Genomic DNA, 15,094 nt, shown 5'->3' with positions numbered 1-15,094 from the left:
AGCTCCAACTTCAGTAAAACAGGTATTCTAAGTTCTTGTGTTTAAGTATATTGTGACAAAGTTTTGACTTTTGACAATGGGTTGATCAGTTTTATGACCTCCAGTCCCTTTCCCTTAACTATTAGGATGCTCACTCAGTTGAAGGCCATAAATATCACATGTCAGCTGGGATATAGAGGTTTCCTACCCTTGAGATGCTCACAGTCTAGTAGGAAAATAACACGATATAAGCAGAACTACATAGCGTAATGCGCTATAGAAGCAAAGACGAGAGGTACTTCATCTACCTTAAAAGTTCAGGGAGACTTCTTGAGGAGGTATCTCTGACCTAATCTTAAAAGATAACTAATGCTATGGCAAATAACAGAATTATAAACAACAACAGAGTTCTAAAGCAAAGACAAGAAGATTAAAATGAGGGTACTACAAGCCAAAAAATTAAGTCAGAGACCAAAAACTGCAAGACACAGAGTTGGATTGCAGAGCCTGAGGCTGGAAAGATCGGCAAGGTCCAAGGCATGGAGGACACTGTGATCCCCAGTATTACCTAGCATTTTAAAGGTATTTGTTGACTGAAGCTTATATTTCATCTTTAGATAAGTGAGAACAATGGTTAGCCTCCTTGATTAAGGTTGCAGAAATTATCACTGGTCACATCGTGATTCTCTGGGAGTTTCTTAAAGAAAGTTCTTTTTCTTGGTATAACTGCCCCACCTTTCATTCCTGCTACCCCCTGAATTATCTTCACAACAAAAAGCACCCTAGAGCAATGGTCCCCAACCTTTTTAGCACCGGAGACTGGTGAGCTCCTATGAGAATCTAATGCCTGATGATCTGAGGTATTGCTGAGGTGGTGATTCTAACGCTTGAGAGTGGCTGCAAATACAGATGAAGCTGCGCTTGCTCACCCAGGGCTCACCTCCTGCTGTGTGGCCCAGTTCCTAATGGGTCCATGGCCAGGGGGATGGGGACATTTGTATTTTCTAAAAATCGACAGCAATAAAAATCCCAGTGCCAAAGCTTATCTCTCACATGAAAGATTGTTCCTTTCCCAGCATCCCCTTGGAACACTGGGCTTTGATATCAGTAATCCTGTTACACCTCTTTAGATTTTGATTGCAGACTCAATGCTGTTTGCAGATATTACACATAAAACAAGTACTCAATTCTTGATTTCCCACTTAATAACTCTGTGGCCCATAGGAGTAATAATCCTATTTCTAATCTGGGGGAAAAAAAGATGATCATGATGATAATATCTACTTTATATGGTTGTTTTAAAGATTTAATGGGCTGCTACCCATAAATGTACCCAGCACTGTGGCTAAGGTGCTGTTCAACATTTTTGGACAAATTTGAGAAATGTCTGTAAAATAACAAAACTGACTTTCTCATATAATTCATGAACTAGCTCTAAGAACAGTTCCAGAAGGGAATTTTGAGAATCCCTATGAGCATTTATATCAAAATGAATGCTTTGCTTTAACAGTGCCTATTAGTTATTGTTTTATTACATTTTTTAAATCAGCCCATTTTAAAGTAGTGCTATGTCTACTTCCTCATGTTAAAAGAAATCTAAGTACCACCACTGATCAGTGTTTTTTAAGAAAAATAAGTCATACACAAATCTGAAGCCACAGCTGTAGTTGGTGAGTTTCTAGCACTCCACCATCCAGAGAAACTAGGCAAACTTTTTTGTGCTTTGGAAAATATGCCCAGTCTGTTCATCTTGTCATTTTGTTTTCTTTTCAATTTAAATTCCTTAAAGGCAGGCAATGTTTTTAGAGTAATTTTATATGCACATGTGTAAGATAAGAACTAAGACGCTATTATAATTTCTTAAGTATGTTTTCATTGTACAAATAAAATGTAGAAAATAATTACAATACTCATATATTTAAAGTAGAAAATTAGTTACCACATAATCCCAAACGTGAATATAGCCACTATTAAACATTTTTACTTTTAAATGTGATTTGTAAAAACACCTCCAAATATGTACATCAGTAAAGAAGTTGATATGTTTTACATAAATGCAACAATATTGAATATGCTGTCTTGTAATTAGACAGTAACACTAAAACAGTACATTGTCAGTGCCATATTTAGAATTTGCCTCTAATTCTCCAACAGAATCATCACAGTTACCTAATTAAAATTGTAAAAATTTTTAGTGTCCATATTAAAATTATTTTTAAATGAATTAAAAATGTATTAAATTTAAGATATGGTGCCATATAAAATGCTCTTAGTTTATGACTATTCACCGTCCTTTTGAAAACCATTTCACTATATTTGAAAAGCTATATAGATAAAATTTATTAAAATATCAAAAGCAAGGCTGATTTCCATTAATGTACTTTATCCATATTTGTATCATTTCTCCCAAAGGGCACTCCCTGGCCTAGAAAGTATTTGTTATTCATATTACCTATTTTAAAAGGATAAAAAGCTGAATTGGATCTCCAGGTATTTCACATGTAAATTCAAGAAATCTGTTTCATAACTAATTGTAAACATTTTCACTTAAAAATAAGAGGTATGGTAAAAAGAGTAATAATTAAAATTCTTATGTTTAAATTCTGGCTCCCCATTTACTAGCTGGATGCTATTAACTGAGTTACTCAACTTCTCTGAGCATCAATATCTACATTTAAAATTTTGTATTGTAATTCATACCTCACAAGGTTGTTTAACAAAAAATTAATATATGTAAAACTTCTTTGAAATGTATGTGAAACATCTGTAAGATTGTTTATAGTAGATGGACATTGATTGAATAAATCAGGCAGATTTGGATTTGAAATTAGACCCTGATACTGATTGGTTATATAAGCCTCGATTTTATTTTCTCTCGAATAGGGATAAAAATATCTTGGCTGTTAAACCACCTTGGAATAATGAATCATAATAACCAAGTTATTCAGATGCACACATTAATAGGCCTGTTCAATTGGTTTATATGGTACATGTAGCAGAGCAGGAGATAAAGCTAAAATAGAGAAGTACACTGAGGTTTCATCATGGAAATCCCTGAATGCCAGCTAAAGACTTTTGTTGTTGGGCAGTGTTAGCTTTTGAAAGTTTTTGAAGAGAGTGACACCTTCAGAACTATACTGTAGTCATATGCCGCATAATGATATTTCAGTCAACAACGAGCTGCATGTATGACTGGTATACCATTAACTCTGGGTATAAGGTAGGCTATACCATCTAGATTTGTGTAGTGCCCTCCATTGTCCCACAGCGATGAACTCAACTAACAATGCATTTCTCAGAACGTCATTAAGCAACACATTACTATATAGGAATAAGAAGTGTGGTAGCAATTTGATAGGATGGATTGAAAGGGAGAAATTGGTGGCAGTGAGACTGTGCAACTGTATATATTTACATATATATGAAGTTGTGAAGTGTCAGGCGATGATTAGAAAATCATAGTACAGTAATAGCACAATATAATGTACAAAATTTTTAGCTCCTAAATTTCACAGCCTGTTAGCTTTTATGTATTTTTTTATACTACATATCTTTTAGTATCCTGTTTCTCCCACACTCTCCTTGGAATGCCTAAAAAGCAAAATACTGCTTTTGTCATAGACCTACACTAATGTGCTCTGGCCTTTCTTTTCTCTGCAAAGCATTACAGTAGAATCTGTTGGTTTTATATTTGTCTTGTCATTTGCAGTCTTTTATAAATAACTATATTAAGAAAATCAAAGTATTTCCGATGTTAAGTAGTACATAGCATCTTTATTAAAGATATTGGAAACTTAACTTCTCTTGCATGTACACTTATGAAGAATTCCAAAAACAGGCAAGCTATATAAACAGGTATTTTCACAGAAAAGTAAAACAACTCATAAATATAAAAGATGCTCCATACCTTTTATAAAAATTTTTTCTTTAATTAAGAAATACAGGTTAAAACTATACTAATATGTCACTTTCACCTATCATAATAGCAAATTTTTGCCTGCATATATACTTAAGAATAAGAGAAATATATAAATACAAGGACATTCTCTATAGTATGGTTTATAATAGCAAAAAATTGGAAATACTTTAAATGTCATTCTTTCAGTGTAAGACTATGTTACCATTAAAAAGAATGAAACCACTTCATATATATTGATGTGGAATGATGTTCAAGATATATTGTTAAATGAAAAAAGTGAGATGCATACTAGTGTATATAGTATGCCACTTTTTGTACAAATTATGTATGTGAGTAGATAGATAGATAACATGGATCATAAAATGAAAAAAAATCCCTGAACCAATCACAATGGCTTCAACCATTCTATTGAGTTTTAAATATAATATGGCACACATAACATTTCAGGTAGATGGACACTTCACTATTATACTGTTGTAAATCCCAGTAGGCCGTCCTCTCTGGATATGGATATTAAATGGACTGGACCACATGTTAGCAGTGAAGGCCCTCCCTGATCTTTGCATGAAGACTAGACTAGATGCACACCAAGGAGCAACCTCCATGTCTTCTTTTCCCTTCATCCAATCATGGTTTCTACTTGGCCTTCTAAAAATAGGGTCTCCTTTTCTCACCAGCAGATATACCAGATGGATCTTTCTAATGAGCATTTGCCTTAGGCCAGTCGCAGTTATAATACCTTAACGGTGTAATTCGGGGCCCATTGGAAGCTGTGGGAATCTTTCTGATAGGCCAAGAACTAATCTATAAATATATCTTTAGATCTTATGAGTTAATTATACCGTTCCATAGGCTATCATTTTTATGTACAACTAAGGGTTTCTTATAATTAGTCTGTGTAAGATTAGGGTTGGGTTGGGTTGCTTGTAACAGAAAAATAAAAAATTAATAATGGCTTAAACAAAATAGAAGTTAATTTCTCTCTTCCCTTCAGGAAGTCCAGAGGTTGTCTGTCTGGGGCTGGTATGGCACATCACAGAGTCAGAAATTCAGATTCCTTCTGTTATGTCGCTCTACTGTGTGGTACAGTTTAGGTTATAGCATGATTCAGTATGGCTGCTAGAGCTCATACTAGCACATCTGCTTACATTGGCTAGAACTTAGTTACTTTGCCACACTTGTTTAAATGCTGAGAAATTCTTTATTCAGTCAGCCATTAATACAACTTAAAAAATAAGTAAGAGATTTCTTCACTAAGGAAGAAATGGAAAATATTTAGGGACTACTAGCAGTTACTACAATTCTGTGTGCTTAAATGCAGCTTAGCTTGTTTTTATAATTTACAACATTCTACTTTGAAATCTGTTGGACAGTTGTAGAAAGTTACTGGACATATGTACCCACAAATCAGTGGGATTCCTATGATTTTTAGGAAAGATGCATTATTATCAATACTTTTTAGATGAAAAATTACTGTTAATTTATCTTCAATTCTTTATTGCTCTGGTTCCCCACCCCCTAGAATATGGAAACAGATGAGATAGATAGGCTGCAGGTTCTTTTTCTCTTCCTCAGTGGCCTAAAAGTGGGAAAGGGGAGTGTTTGTTTACCAATGCCTTTCAAAGTGCGTCTTCACATTCATACTCGTGTTCCTAACTGGGGGTGGTTATCCCTCTTGGAGGAGAAAAGTAGAGGATCAGAAAGATGCTGTCTGTTCTTTTATGTGCCTGTCTGTTCTTTTATTTCCGGTCATTGTTACTGTTCCTGAGAGTTTACCTGGAAAACCAGTGAAATGAGATCTCTAGTCTTGCCTGAAACTGCCTACTGTCTTGTCTCCATACTCCTCTGCCAGCCTCCCCAAAGAACCTGCTGCCTCTCTACAGTTTGCTGTAATAGCCAATCACTTCAGCTTCTAATTTCCTTATTCACAAAAACTTTAGTCCTATGTTGTTCTTCCTCAAAGATATTTCAGTCTGAACAATGAAAACTTATAAAGCTCTATACCCAATGAACATTTGTCAGCTTATTTTATGAAGAGAGTTTGATTTTACTTTAGGCTGTTTCTTTGTTTTACCTGTGACTTCCATATGACGGTTCTCCCTATGTGAGACTCAAATACATCTGTGTCCTCAAGATTTCAGAGTGTTACCCCAACATCTGCTTCAGGAAGTAAGAGGAAAATGACATCATCTTGACATCTCCTCATCTTCGGTAGCTGGCTGTTTCCTTTTGGAACCTCTCCAGTTGATTGCTGCCCACTGGTCCTCAAATTCAGCTTTGGGAGACAAAAAAGGCAAAGTGTCATGATTCTTTCCACAAATCAATCTGCACTCTGGTTCCACTCTCTTACAAAATTACTAGCTTGGAATTCTTTGAACACTCCAGGCCATTGATGTCACTGGGCCTTTCTTAAACGTTCTCTTTGCTCTTCCTTTTTCACTTTTTTCCCTCACTAGCACCTAAGTTTAAAACTCAGCTCTGTCACAAAGAAGTCAGTTCCTATAACCTGCTTTTAAAATTTAGCTCAGGTATCACTTTCATAAACAAGCAGCCAATCTGATGATCATGCCTAGATCCTAGGCCACTGCTGTAATAGCATTCATATCAACATTCCCATCTAAACAAAGTATTGGACTTCAGACCTCCAGAGCTGTATGGCATCCAAGGCACAGAAAAATGAAGGAGCTTTCCCAAGGTCATAGAGCTGGGAGGTGGCAAAGCAGGAGTTTGAACCCAGACAATGCGGCCCTTCCTCTATTCTAATCGTGTACTTATCTTGAGTCACGATTGGATGCTGGCCTGGACCTATGAACGTCCATATGCAGGAACAGGATTATGGAAGTGGGCAGTGTACTGGAATGATCCTAATAAGAACCTGGAATGAATACAATAAATACAACAGCTACAGAGGACATTCGAATATGGACATATTAAATGATATTATTATAACAATATTAAATGTCTTGGAGATGACAAAGATGTTATGATTATATAAGGAAATATTCTTGTTTCTTAGGAGACAGATGCTAAGGTATTTAGGTTGGAGGTGTGCAACTTTAAATGTTTTAGGAAGAATAAAAAGAACAAGAACAAATATAGCAAAATGTTAATAACAAATAAGTCTAAGCAAAGGATAAATGAGTGTTTATTGTTGTATTGGTATATCGGTTTGTACCTATAAACTATCCCCACACTTAAAACAAAAACAAAAGAATTTTAGTGATGATTTTGACAATTATGGTGATGATGATGATGATAGAAAAGAAGAAGGGAAATGGGAAGGGGAGAAATAAAGTCAGGTCCCAATTTACACAAAGAAAATTATTTTATATTTGTTTTTATTCTTGTACTGAAAAACTATCATTCCTAGAAATTGTCATGTCAACTTTGAAATCATTGAACATATAGATTATGAGTGTTTTGGTGCTCAGAAAGAAACTAGACAACTTCCTTCTCAGTCCATCAGCAAATATTTTCTGAGTGTCTGCTCTGTGCCTGGCTTATTTTGAAACATAGCCAGCTCATTTCTTCCAGCTCTAATGTTTTATGGTTCTGTGATTCTAAGTGTCTAAATACAATAGCTACTGTAGCTCAAAGCCAAGTCACACTGGTTGCTGTCAGCTTGGTGTTTCCTAAGCATCAACTTGTACCTTAGTTCCTTGATTTAAATGTTGCCAGTAGGAGAACTGAAGGAGCTGCATAATCTTTAATACATTTTCGTGACTATCATTTCTCTTGGAATTGCTTTCAAATCCTTTATTTTGCATGGAATCTTCATCCTAACAGCTACATTTTATTCAACACCTACTATGGGCACGGCATTGTAAATAGGTACTTCACCTACTTTATCTACATTTCTTACAATAGCCATCTTGCCCCCATTGTCACACAGCTGGTAAATGTCAAAACTGGTTTAGCACAGTCTTCTGTTCCTTTAAAACCAGGAAACTTTCCTTTACATTGTGTTACCAAAACCTAGATCACAAAGAAAGAGTCTGAGAAGAGTAGAGCTGTGCTGCTTGCCTTTGTCATCTCTACCAGACTTACACACTTTCTGCCAAATTAGAAAGAACAAATAAAATATAATGTTTTTAATGCCCCAGTCTCATCCCCTTACCATATGGTACTGCAATTAAATCTTTGCTTCCTCATATATACCCTCCCCCCAACTCTTTGAGGTCCAAGGAACTTTGTTTTATTCATCTTTATATTCTCAGTGCCTAACACATAGGCACTCTGCAAATGTTATTGAACTGAATTATTAATGGGCCAAAGGGAAAGATGGTTATAGTAATGGAAAACAAAACATTTTCTTATGCTTTTTCTATGTACTAGATGCCCTTTCTTCATAAAAGCAGTTTTCTGATATGCTGAACCCAGTTCTCAATTTTTGGCCCATGTTTAATTGAGCTCAAAAAAATAATCAGAAATTTGAGTCAGAGATTTAGTTAGCTCTGCCTGTAATTTAATCAGATTTATGTAGCCCAAATATAGTAGCATTGCATATTATTAAGAGTCTTTATATTTTGCTTATTATTACTGTCATAATAATAGGCGAAATTTTTTTGTTGAAAGTTTATTAAATTAGAGAGAAAAGATTATTTTAAGATTATTCTATTTCCCTTTTTGAAAGCTACTATGGGAGTACCCCCAGCCTGAGGATCCTCTTCTGACACTCTTTTTATCATCTCCTTTCTCACAGTTTAGAGCTTAAAGAGAGATATTTTTTTTTAAGTGTGTTTTCCTGGCATCTCATGTTTAACAGTGTCAGGGGTTTGTGTCCCTGGAACGAAAACTGTTTCTCCAGAGCCTTTTTTCTCTCAGATTCCAGTGAAAAGAGGGGCGAGGCGAGCCAGTAGCTTACCACAAAGCAATACCACCACAAAGGAAAGATTAAGGGTTTAGAGAGAGGTCAATGTGGGTTTTTCTCTAACTAAACACTTTCCTAAAGTTTCCTTGTGGAAAAATAATGAAGTCATCTCAGAGTTTTTAAAGAATTTTTATTTCTTTTTCACCGTCTGCATTCGCTTGTCTTCTCAGCATGGATGTTTAATCTTCCTAGGCTTTGTGAATTGGCCCAAATGAATAAGTGGTGAGCTGTCTCTCTAGGAGCTAGAGGCTTATTCTAAGGGCCTAATCACTGAGTAAACACATCTTTGCCCTCCCTCTCACAACTGCGATATAATAGTCGAGATTCTAGCACAGTAACCTGGATATTGCAGGGACCAATGCTTTGAAATGCAGAATGGTTGATCCTCCAAAACAGACAGTGCCTGATCTTCGCCTGCCTCTTTCTTCTTTTTTAAATTAAATATTGCCAAAGAGATGCTGTTTTATTGCTTGATATTGTGCATTAGTGCCCTGGATTTCCAAGTTTAGTTTCAGTCAACACTGTCGGCTGTACTTATAGGGAACTTTGCATGTTGGGTTTCTTACCAGCCTCTTCAGCACATGTGTATTTGGTTTGGAAGAGCATTTAAATTAAATCAGTGAGATAGCAATGTAAATCGCTAATCTCTTTCCCAAAGTCTAAATGTTCCATTGCAGTGTTCTTGAGAGAAATAGGCGTTTTAAAGATTTAACCATTGCCATTGTTTGGTTAGAAATATGCTGATTTAAAAGTGGACTGCTCTCTTGTTCCCAGTGTCTCATTAAATGTAGTTGCTGAGATACGATCAAGCAGAATTAGAGGTTGACATCCCTCTGTCTATTCAGCTAGAGAGCTCCTAAGAAGAGCTCTGAATTTGTTAGTGCTGCCAGGTTCACATTCCTTTTCTTAAAACAGCGCATTTCTAGATTCATTTACTAAAAGTGATTTGGCATTGCTTCTGCCGTTTGGTGTCTTTTTTGCCAGGGAGCTGTGGTTGAAATCAGCATCCAAGTTTCTTTGATAAAACGTGCTGAGACCTATGCTAGCTTAGAGATGCAAAGAAGACTGAAAAGAGACCCAGTCCTCACACTTGAGAGACTTTGTCTAGAGGGGAAACTGGTAAACAATTATAATACTACCGAGAAGAGATAGAAGCCCAGAAAAGGAAGCTCTTAACTCTGCCTAAGGGAATCAGGGAAAGTTTCATTGAGGCATTTGCTTTGAGCCTTAAAGGATGAGTAGGAATTTAACAGACAAGTATCTCTACAACAATGTATCTGATTACAGTCTTCCTAGATGCCAGCTCCTGTTATCTGCAGATTTCAACATAGATGAAGAAACTCCTAGTCTTTCTTATTCACCATTTTATCACCACTGCTTCCAGCTGGGCCTGGCACAAAGCTTATTTCAACAAAAGCTTGTTGAATGAATGAATAAATGACCTGACACATGTAAGCAGCTACTGTTGGAGTAGCCGAACTACTTATACATAGGTATCCTCTGCATATTCCCAGTACATTCTGTGTCTGAGGCCCTTGAAGCATTGATGTATGAGTGGTAGCCAGTCTGGCACTTTCATAGTCTATGAGCACACTAAGCCTTGCCTGTAGTATGGTTGATTTTCCTGCTACTATCAAAGAAAGAACACTAGCCTTAGAGTCAGTCAATCTGGGTTCCAGTCCCAGAGATACTACTTACTAGTTGTAGAATTTAGAACCAAGTCACCTTTCTAAACCATTTTTCTTCATATGCTAATAAAGTTAAGAACATTATTTTATAGGTTTATTTTGGGGACTAAAGTAGATGATGTGTGTGTAACTGTGCTCTCCTCTTCACAGTAGATGCTTTTGGTATCTTAATATGTACCTCTGGCTATGCTCATCTAGTACAAAGTTCACCTTTGAAGAAAATATTTTAATGATTACTTTTTTATTATTATAATTCGGATTATTTATCTGGATAATTCCATCAGATAAGTCCATCACACTTCATTAACCGTTCATCAACATGTACCTTATATTTTTCTATGAATGTTCTTTCATTTAGTATTCCACACAAGTTTTTATCATCAAATCCTTATTTAATGTAAAGGGAAAAGACCCTAACTAAGCTTCCTTAAAATTTTCCTTTGCCAGAATTGCAGAGATTGGTTTGTACACTGTCTTTACCATAAAATTTTATCTTTCCATTTCCTGATAACTGACTCTTCTTAAACTCAGCTCTTCTACAAGGCAGCACCAAGAAGTTTGTCAAAACAATTTAGGAACTTTAATTGTCATTGTTATCAAAGCTGATATGTTGCAATTTATGTTGCTCGATTTTAGTTTTTAGTTTCAGGTATTTTATCAAATGCCAAACTATGACAGAGGATACCTTTAAGAGAATAAATGTCATTTTGAAAGGAAGTTTTATCAGGCAAAAGGGAAAGAATAATATTCCATGTGAGAAACTACATTGGACAATTTTCTGAAATATAAACTAGAAAGAAATCATGTGAAATGAACATTTTTCTATCCTTTTAAATGGCAATTAGATGTTACATGTCCTTAAATAAGGACTTCTATCTGGGAGCACATTAAGGGCTTTGAAATTATCTGTAGAACTAAAACAAAACTTTATTTCAGACCTATTCCTTTCAAGTAGAAGAGAGACTATTCAGTGTTCAGGTTAAAAACATTAAAAATATGTAAAAGACAATTTTGGCATCCAAGCTTAATCAGTATTTTTTTTCTCTGTTTAGTTGAATGGTTTCAAAATTAATTTTTTTACATATAAAGTACATATTAAATGTGAATAATGGTAAATCTATTTTATTTATAGAAAATGCAATTCTGTTGCAATTTCTGCTTGAAATAGGCTTGCACATATAAACAGGAATTTGTGACATGGTTTGTAAAATAGAATATAATCACCCTACCCTCTTTAGCGTGTAAGGAAGTAAATTTATTCATATTAGTAAATGCTTTAGGAACTCTAAGTGTCAATTACTCTATTTAGGGAATAGCATTTAATTTTTGTCTTCAATGTATATTGACTCAAGAAATTTTACATTCATGGATATTTTAATTCATCAGTCTTTTCTTCTCTTTTCAGAGAAAGCTCCTTGCTATCTACCTCCATCATGATGAAAGTGTATTAACCAACGTGTTCTGCTCACAAATGCTTTGTGCTGAATCTATTGTTTCTTATCTGAGTCAAAATTTTATAACCTGGGCTTGGGATCTGACAAAAGATGCCAACAGAGCAAGGTAATATTGTTGTTCACAAGTTATAGTTGGGCTTCCGTTGTTTAAAAAAGTCATCATTGTATTTGGTTTCTTCTCATCATAAACATTTTCATCCTCAGCATTCAATTTTCTGCTATTATATTTAATTAGATAAAAGCTATTCATTGTAGCTAACATATGCAGTTATTTACCATTATGAATTCCCAAACTGATAAAGATTTCTTAAATTTAGGAATAACCCAAAAACCAAAACCAAAATACATTGTTCTCAATTTTTTGCAATAAGAGAGATATATACTACATTTCTGTGTACTGTACTTTCTAATGTTGTAATATGTTGTTGAACATTTAGAGAAAAGTGTGTTTTTAATAATATTCTGAAAAGGCAAGGGAAGTCTAACATATAATCCTAGTAGTAAGTTTATTTTTTAATAATTCCAGTGAAGAAGGCAGGACATTCTGGACCAGTCCAGGGGAGTTGGTAATAGCTTAACTCTAGCATATGCTAATTGATGTAATCGCTTTATTGCACACATTCTTTTGCACACATCCATATTCTCAATAGGAAAAAATCCCTTTCCTAGCTGTCAGGATGAATTTGCTTAGTTTGTTAATCATAATATCTGTAAGTGATGAATAATTCTTTATATTTTACCTATTTCCATTTTCCATCTGAAATATATTTCATAATGTTTAATTATACATGTGGCCAGCCATAACATCCCATGATGCTACTTTGGGTGTGTTAACACAATCATAATCACAGGCTACTGGTTTATGAACAGAGATTAAATTAATTCATTTCAAGGCAAGCCTGTTGTAGTTACCTAATTTAAATGATTATAGAACAATTAGAAATTAAATCATCTGAATTGTCTTTTTATTATTTCATGGCTCACTGAATTTTTGCTCATCATTCAGACTTTGTTTTATGTAATCTGAATCCAAAAAGAAAGATGAGTCTTTCCTTAAATGTGAAGCAAAAGAATGTTGAAGCAATTTCTTCATCTAATACTTCATTTCTTTAAGCAAATGGTTAGGAAATTTCATAGGATGACTTCGTTCTGCCTTGGAAATGTTCCCTGTTATACATAAATAAAGAACCTTTAGCACCTGTATTTGTTTAAATTAAATCAGACTATTATTCACACTCAGTTAAAGGTGATGAAAAGCAGTGCCAAAAACAGATAAAAATGCAGCATCGAAGGTCTTTCATGAGGCAAAATACATAGGCTGGAGACTTGGCTAAATCTTTTGCCATTCATTGGCAGTAAGGAATCTCCTCCTTTCCTTTTATCCACAACTTGATGGAGAAGGAAACACTATTTCTAAACCATCTGTAGTGGCTAAGTTCAGCGGGCTACCTGCTGTTATTTTGTTCTATCCTCCATTTAATTCCTTAGTTCCTTTTATTTTACAATGACAAAAAATTGCAGTGTAGTTTCTTTTGAAAAACAGTGTTTGAGGGGTTTTTTTTTTTATGACTGGCAATCAACAGCCATGTAATTGCTTTGTTATGTTTTACTAAAGAAGTCTGTTAAGTAGCACAACTTTGATACACTAGTAATAAGAGTTTGCAGGTTACAGAGACACCTGTGGTGACCAAAGCGACAGAAGCTGCTTATTAGAAAGAGCCAGTACAGCTGTGTCCTATTAACTCCTTATGACACTTTTTTAAAACACAAAATAAAGCCCTTGTTTAAGGCTTTAGAGCTATTTCTCAATGAATTGCTGGACCGACAATGAAGTATGATAGGATATTTCAGTCTACATTTCTTAAAATGTGGCATCCCATTATTAAGTAAATGTCATAAAAATAAAAAGAAGTGATATTAAAGATTGAAAATAGAAATATCTAGGAATTTGATTTAATAAACATTTATAGGAACAAGCAGGGCAATGCTGAGAAAGAGAATGTAATAATTTCTGGAATTTAAGATACTCGACATCTTTATCCAAAATCAAATTCTATCCATATTATAAATTAAAAACTATTTTAAGGTAAGGTATTACATTTCTCTACAAAGTAACAGAATTGTGTAGCTACTTTTCGTGTATAGCTCCTCATTATTACTGTTAAGGCAAATGAGAAAAAATATGTTACAAACACAGATGAAGTTTCATTGGAATGGCATATTCCTAAAAGAGTGTAAAAGTTTATTTTCTTTTAATATATAAACTTATAAGAGAATTAATTAATTAGGCTTATTTATTGCCCCCCAGAAGAGAGTTTAGCTTAGCCACAGTTTTCTTACAACCTATCATAGATCCACCTAAATAAAATTGTTTAATTGAATTACATTTCTATGATCTCTCTTGGATTTTTATCATCACATTTATCCAAAGGTATCTGCCATGAAAATTGATGGCGTCATTCATTTGATGCTATTAACAAAACCTGAGTAACAAAACCTCAAACATTTACTCTCAATTCAGTAGAAGACTGCTGCACTAATATTTATTGTACAGTAGGCTATGTATCAAAAGTTATTGTGCCATCATTTGCCTATTACCAGAGAGTTAAAATGGGACAGATTAGTATGTGGAAATTTAGAAGAGATTTCACGGCATCACAAATAAGATTACTCTTGTTTTCTTTTAACTGTGATTTTTTTAATGACATATAAAGTTTGGAAATAAATTTCTGGTAGATGGTTTGTCTAGTCCCATATCTGGCTATCCTAATTGAAATTAAGCATATAAATTTAGAGACTTCTGAGCCTGTAAGCTATTTAGTCTAGATGCTTTCTTAGTGGGTTTCTGGGACTACCCCTAATATGATAGCTGGAGGACATTCATGCCCAAAATAGGAAGGGACTTGCCAAGCAAATTTACTTTTGCTTGAGAAATACTCTGATTACACCTACAGAAGCATTAATCCTCCACAGTTTACTGTGAATCTCTCATGTATGTAAAAGACAAGTGAAGGATATTGAACTAAGTGAATACTTTGGTAGGGTTGCTAGAATGTCAGTTGTTTTATAAGTTAAATTTCATTTCACTAATAAACGAGAAAAAAAAAGAAACAGATTTCTATGGAATGTCACTGTTATATATCCCTGTGATGTTGATGGTTTGTATTTCCCACCTCCAAAATGA

At 34.7% G+C, this 15,094-nt stretch overlaps 1 protein-coding gene across 2 annotated transcripts in view; it reads left to right on the top strand.

The window, feature by feature from the left end:
- FAF1 (Fas associated factor 1) overlaps nucleotides 1-15,094 on the top strand; it is a 377,081-nt gene that overhangs the window by 251,795 nt on the left and 110,192 nt on the right. For both annotated transcript variants that reach the window (XM_011367679.2, XM_023535057.1), the window contains exon 13: nucleotides 11,862-12,016. In XM_011367679.2, the coding sequence (XP_011365981.1) occupies nucleotides 11,862-12,016 (155 nt within the window). The remainder of the gene's footprint in view (nucleotides 1-11,861; nucleotides 12,017-15,094) is intronic.

The sequence above is a fragment of the Pteropus vampyrus genome, unplaced genomic scaffold (assembly GCF_000151845.1).
Source record: "Pteropus vampyrus isolate Shadow unplaced genomic scaffold, Pvam_2.0 Scaffold135, whole genome shotgun sequence".
In the NCBI taxonomy this organism is placed as follows: Eukaryota; Metazoa; Chordata; class Mammalia; order Chiroptera; family Pteropodidae; genus Pteropus; species Pteropus vampyrus.
The sequence above is the reverse complement of the archived record's forward strand: the minus strand, read 5'-3'. Positions and strand labels throughout refer to the sequence as shown.